The sequence below is a fragment of the Poecilia latipinna genome, unplaced genomic scaffold (genome assembly GCF_001443285.1).
Source record: "Poecilia latipinna isolate Pla-1442-1.1 unplaced genomic scaffold, P_latipinna-1.0 Scaffold1414, whole genome shotgun sequence".
In the NCBI taxonomy this organism is placed as follows: domain Eukaryota; kingdom Metazoa; phylum Chordata; class Actinopteri; order Cyprinodontiformes; family Poeciliidae; genus Poecilia; species Poecilia latipinna.
In genome coordinates this window covers 70,838-77,632 of record NW_015114030.1, presented here as the reverse complement: position 1 = coordinate 77,632, position 6,795 = coordinate 70,838, and the positions used below count along the sequence as shown (strand labels likewise).

Genomic DNA, 6,795 nt, shown 5'->3' with positions numbered 1-6,795 from the left:
TAGACTGTTTAATGTCTCTTCTAGATCTACAAAATGGTAAAACAGGCTAAGAAAATTAAAAGAAAAACAAACAAAACATTAGAACTGCAAAGCTTAAAGAAGAATTGTTACTTAAATGTAAAATACTATGGGGTATAAAATACGGACACTGGGTAGTTTATCCAGAAATAGGAGTAACAATACTGCATATTCAAGAAAAATTCAAAAGTGCAGCATAGTAAAACTACTCCTTAAAGTATGTCCTTTTTTCCCCCAAAAAAGTTACTTAAGTAAATTTAGTTACTACCTACCACTCCAGATAGTAAGTAATAGTAAAATAAAGAAATGTCTAGAAAACATGAATGCATTTAATGAAATATATTACTTTTCATCATGTCATTATCAATCAGGAAATATAGGGCAGGTATTTGTACATTAACACCTGGGGGGCTTGTTGTTCCATAATCCAACAGTGAATATCTCCACGTGACGTGAACGCAGCAAATGACCTCACACGGCAGCACACAAGCACGAAAGGGCGGCGGGGCTCTCTGAACTACAGTACCCACAAGTCACCGTGTGCGTCAACAGCAACAGCTAGGATGTTGCGATAATGCTGGCAGCCAAAGATTGCTGTGGCTGCAGAGATTAGACGGTTGTGTCGAAACCTCAGTCGGTACCGTTTTAGCGGATGACAGACGCAGTGCTTACACACTTGCAACGGACGCAGACTCGTCTCCTATCAACTCGACGCTTATTGGGGGCTGCCCTGCGCTGAAGGCGTCAGCGAACGGAAACCATATAGTTTTTATATATATATTTATATATACACACACACACACACACACAAATGGAAGAAATTAAATAGCCCCACAGAGAGTAAGCTATGAGGCAACAAACGGTCGCTGCACTTTCCTGAAGGATGGAAACAGGTTTTTGGGCAGCGCTGTCGCAGTTACTCGAAGGATACATCGCGTTTGAAGACATTTTCTTCAGAGGATAACCTGGATAACCTTACACGAAATGTCATAGCGCCTTAGCAGCTAGCACTTAGCTAGCTTGGTAACGGCTGGACGAGATGGAGATGGACCTATTTTTCCTCAGCAGCCGCAGCCGACCATGAACAGCTGGCTGGCTGGTAAGAGGAGCACTTTTCCGGAGATGCTTTAACCTCCTGGGCGGTGTAATACACTTACATAACTGCTAGCCGCTCTATAGTTATCACCAACTGGCTTGTGTTGGCAAGCAAATGGGAAATTTCCCCTAAAAGAATCTCACATCATCACCACAAGTGAAAGCGGTATTACTCGCATATTTTTGAGGCATCAGAATAGACTCTGGATAAGTTTACACAAGGACCCGGGGATATAATATATCACTGCAATAAGCCAGCACATCACAGCGTGAAGAGGGCGAGAACCACATCTTCCCTGCTGTCATTTCGACATCATGAGGAAGTTCTTTGATTCCCGTCGGGAGTTGGTGAGCTCCGGGCCTGGTTCTGGAGGAGGAGGGGGCAGCAGCTCTGGGTCCAGTCACGCCGGAGGAAATTTCATTGGCAGAGCCTTCACTGTCGGGCGGCACCAAGTCACAGTTGAGGAGATCATTGCTGAAGGTGAGGAGGGGAGTGCACAGACCACGTCATGTCATTCAGTTCACTCTTTTTTTTTTTTAACTTTTTTCTTTCATTTTTTCCCGTCATAGCTGGTGAATCAGGGGTGGCTTTTTGTGAATTGTAACCCTGATATCCCCAATTCTGAAAAAAAAGACAGAAAAACTTAATAATCTAAAATATTTAAGATATTGAATAATAGATGATTCATTCTCGGCTCATCAAAACAAAACCCAGACGTTAACTCCCCACCAAAGTGACTTTATGTCTTTAGCAGTCAGATTATTGCATCTGGTGATGGAAAACAATCATTCAGGGAGTAAGAAGCATTTTTTTTTGTTTGTTTGTTTGTTTGCTTCATGCCGCCCCTCATGCCCTGCGGCCCTGAGCAGAAAGCCTGATGGGGGTGGTGTATTTTTCTCCTTCTGAGACACTTACCTTAAACTTAACACCACTAAAACAAAACTGTGTCCCACATAGGCATCACAAAATTTTTAATTTATTGCACCTAAGTATATAAAAACAAAGCTCTGCACCGTTTCTCTTATCTGTACTCTGCTATTATGGTTCAAAGATGGCTACTAGCAGGCGCCAGGCAGTTGCTTTATGCTCTCAAAATGAATGTTTACAGTAGATTCTGTCATTTTCACTCTAACAAGCAGCGGTAAGCAAATTACAACCTAGAGTCATGAGGTGAAAATGCTGATGCTGGACTGTGGACGCTTGTATGGAGCTGGAAGGATAACACCCCCTCCACACCCCCAAGTAGTTTAATTGTTGAGTCTTTGTAAATGCAAGAAAGCAAGAAAAGAACTAATGTGCCCTCAGGGAATCAATTGCATAGAGGAAACATGCACTAAATTTGATGCTGTCGAACATTGTGCACCCGTCTACATATTCCTACTTCTGAGGCCATAAATTTGCATTTAACTCGGTTGTTTTATGAAGCCCCTTGATAGTGTTTTTAAAATGGTGTTTGATCTATTGTTTTATAGTTAGTTTTATTAATTTTGTTTGGCTAAATTGTGAAGTCAACTTTTGTTTCTTGTAAACGTGATCTAGAGGTAAAGTTGGCATCGTTAACTTAAACATTTGAAATTTATCTTTTTTTTTTATGAACCAAACACCTTTTCCTGTTTTAGAGTGGTGTGTCTGTGCTCCATCTAATCAAGCATTTGAAAACAATTTTTCAAGGTTCTTATAATATGAGTCAGCCGAGCTAATCAGAATGTATTTGTTTACCTTATTATGTGCATCACAATCTTATTTATATCCTCGTCCGTCATCTGAGATGCTCCACGCAGATTTGCAGTATCTGTCTGAAATTGATGACAGTGTCGCAGCTAAACTCAGCAGAACGAATATGCGGCCTGAGCCGTACCAGATGGTTGGGCCTCACTGTAGGCCTCTACTTTAACCCTCCAGCAACGACATGACTAATAGATAACGCTATAAGGCAGCACCATGTGGTCCTGATCCTCCGTTCTGATGTAAAGGACAAACTCTGGCAGTTGTTTGATGTAATGAGGCAAAAAAAAAAGGCTCATCTGCCACAACAAAGATGCGCTCTGAAAGCTTTGATGTGCAGCGTCATTGTGGAGTTGAGCACTTTGTAAATCTACTCTGAATTTTACATCTGTACTTAACGCTAATGATTTCCGTCTGCTTGTTATCATATCTGGTTGGCAGTTTAATGTGACAACTCTTCTTTTTTCGTTTATCTTAGGTGGCTTTGCTATTGTGTTCCTGGTGAAAACAAACCAAGGGGTGCGTTGTGCCCTGAAGAGGATGTACGTCAACAACGAGCATGATCTGCAGGTGTGCAAACAGGAGATTCAGATTATGGTGAGTGGTTTTGGATAAACGTCTTCATTGTTTGTTCTCATGCTATGCTTTTTGTGGTTCTGGTAAAACCACGTGTGAGAGCGACAGGAAAAACAAAAGTATTTAGAAAGAGAAACACGCACAGGATGCCTTCCTCGAGCAAGGCGCTGAATTTAGTACAAACAGGATGAATAAAAATGAACTGGTATTTAATTTTCACACTATGATAACCTTGATTTTGGAAAAAACAAAACAAAGCAAAAAAACAACACAACCGGTGCCATGGTATGAACACAAACATTTAATACAAATTTATAAAAGAAAAATGATCTGGTGTTTTTATTTCAGAGGGAAAAGCAAATGTGGTTTCCTTTCTTGAGTCATCTGACTGGCTTTTGTTGTCAGAGGGGAAGCAAAACTTTACAGCAGCACTTTCACAGGCAGCTCAGCAGGAACCCTGTGATTGAGAATTTTAGTGGATTTGATGTAGGAACATTTTAAATTATTGCCCATTTGCAATAAACAAATCAAACTTGAACAATTTATGCTGCTCCACATAGCTAATCATACAAGTACTCTCTTCAAATCAAACTCTAAAAGCTTCTTTTGTTTTATACAGTCTCAAAATTACCTAAACCCTCCATTTCGAACATCTTCAACACCTAGTGGAGTCCTTTTAGATGTCATGACCTTCTGCAGATGGGATTCGACCATCTTCTGCCATCGTTCCTCAGTAACTTTATCCCAGTTCTCATGGGTAAAGTCCTCCAGTTCATTAATCTTCTTGGCTTTGTAAACTACAACTATATTGCTCAAATCCAATCAGAGATATTCAACTGAGCTCAAGTCAAGCAACTATGATGGCGTCTCTAGTCTCTTCCACAATGTTTTCTTTCAGAGCACTAGCTTCCTCACAAACTGCACAACAGCATGAGAATCTGGATTTCCTGACACTTAATTGAATCAATTTTGCCTTCGACATGCAAAGTCATAGAAAGTGAAACGGCACCAGAACATCACAGAGCCACTGCCATGCTTCCCTGTGGGTTGTCGGTTTTTTTTTTTTTTTTTTTTTTTTTAGCTTAAACGTCATACTTCCTCCTTCAGACTTGACGCTAATCCAACAGCCCCCTAAAAATCTCAGATTTGATTCTTTGCTCCACAGAATCCCAAATTCTCTGGTTTCTTTCTGGTGTCTTGTTGTGGAAATCGAAACCTCAATTGAACATTTTTGACCACCTGATGAATCTGGTGGCACCGTTTGACACTTTCCTTCCTCCTTTTTACTCCTTTACCTTTAAATTTGCAAACTTTGCCTCCGCCTGTATTTTTATGTACGTTCACGGCTTTTGTTTTGCTTTTGTATCATTTTCCTTGTTTGTGCAAGGTCACAATCTCTTCCATAAACTTCTTGGACAGTTTTCTTGACTCAGCCATCCGTCTAACATGAACCATCAATAATCAGGGCTTTTGAGATGTTCTGCCTCAGAACACAAAAGGAAACTAGTAGGATTTCATGTTGAAGGTAGATTATATCCATGTAATATTAGTTAAGTACTTAAACTGTGTGGAATTTTTTTAAAGCACATGAAAACTTAATTTACCAATAAACCTTTTTCAGATTTGGCATTTAATAATCTTAGGTGTCCCTCTAGAAACAAGCACTATCTTTGATTTTTTATTTTTTTTTTTTTGCCTTATTTTTCGGTTTGTTTTTGTTCTCTCAGGCTGACTCTAGTAAAATGTTTTCTGTTTTCTCATGCACTAACTTCTGCACTATGGAATTTTAATGCCATGATGTCATGGCAAGAAGTTTGACTGAATGTTGATATTGGGAAGTCTGAAAGCCTTCTTTGAGTTTAGAGTCTGCATAAGACTTTGTCTTCTTTGTGCTGAGGAACTCAGGAAGGAAGGAAGCAATGGATGCTGAGATTACAAACAAGCCAGATCATATCACTCCACAATCTTCCAGTGGAATCATACATGTTGTTGGCCCATGTTTGCTTTCTTAACCTCCCAGGCTTTCTTACTTTTGCTTCTCACTAGCACTCTTCTCGCACACAAAGACGGTGGTTCACCTTCAGCAGTAGTACTTGAATTTATTTTTTCATTACTTAATAGGTTCCTGATTCCAGCTTCCTATTTCAGCTCCATTTGTAGGGAATAGCCTCAAGCTGCATTGCATAAAGTACTGACAATTCAACTTAACCTGCAGCGTTTGCAGAAAATAATTTCATGTTGCATCATCAGTAATATTCCTATATTTGACAATAGAAAGCAGTTTATTCTTGCTGAGTTTTTTTGGTGTGATCTTTGTGCATTGTAGTGTATTAATGATAGTGCATTTGTTTTGTTATTCTTGCAGAAAGACCTCGTTGGCCACAAGAATATTGTTGGTTATCTGGACTCCAGTATCACAGCTTTGGGATCCCGAGATGTATGGGAGGTTCTCATACTGATGGACTACTGCAAAGGTGAGGGTTGTGCTGGAACGCCTTGATCAATGAGAAACTGTGGATTTAGATGTTGGTTAAACAAGTACAGCATCTTGTCAAAGGTTTACAACCAAAAAGTTTACATATTTTATTAGAATTGTAGCTTCTAGAACATCACAAAGTGGCTAATTTTTACAAGGTTTTGAAAGTATTTTAGATATAAAATCCAAAAAGTTTGGCATGCATTTATATTCAGGCTTCCTGAGTCATTATTTTGTTGAAAACTTCTCACTGTGATTTTTGCTGTATGTCCGTACCAGCTCTGTATCTCTACAGGTAAAATTTTGCCAGTTTGCAAAATAGCTCAAGCTCAGTCAGATTGGATAGAAAGAATGTGCAAACACTAATTTTGAAGATTCATAATTGAATTTAAGTCTTGATTTTCACAAAGCCAATCTAGCTCATATGATGCTATGTTTACTGATAGAACCTCCACCCCAGTTTTGTCCCCAGCTTTGTGCAGTCTCTTAGTTTTTCTTACAGTCTTCTTGCCTTTTATTTAGCCTCATACTGCTCTAGTAGCAGTAGAGCAGGTAGCTTATATAAAAAGACAGCCAGTCCTTGAGTCCAGGCTGTCCTTGGTTCATCCCCCAACATTAGGACCTTCCCTCCTCTGCCAAGTTTGTTTACAAAGACATAATCCATTTTATTTATGGTGTGCTTTTTATTTGTGTTTTATTTATTTTTTTGATTGTTGTGTTTTATTTTGGATTTTTAAAATGTCTTTAGTTATAGTGTGTTCTGTTCAAAATGAAAGTTTAAGAGAAGAAACTTGCATTATGATGTCATTATCATTATATCAATTGAAAGTAGGGCTGTTGTAAACGAATATTTTAGTAATCGAGTAATCTATCGATTATTCTTACGATTAATCGAGTAATCGGA

General features: G+C 39.1%; 1 protein-coding gene across 3 annotated transcripts in view; it reads left to right on the top strand.

The window, feature by feature from the left end:
* The first annotated feature begins 472 nt into the window (after positions 1-472).
* Positions 473-6,795, top strand: part of LOC106962447 (AP2-associated protein kinase 1-like) — a 32,562-nt gene continuing 26,239 nt past the window's right edge. The window contains exons 1-3 of one of the 3 annotated variants that reach the window (XM_015056876.1): positions 473-1,594; positions 3,318-3,436; positions 5,781-5,889. In XM_015056876.1, coding sequence (XP_014912362.1) covers positions 1,429-1,594; positions 3,318-3,436; positions 5,781-5,889 — 394 coding nt within the window. In that variant the 5' untranslated portion in view covers positions 473-1,428. The remainder of the gene's footprint in view (positions 1,595-3,317; positions 3,437-5,780; positions 5,890-6,795) is intronic. The other 2 variants (XM_015056875.1, XM_015056877.1) reach the window with 2 other exon arrangements.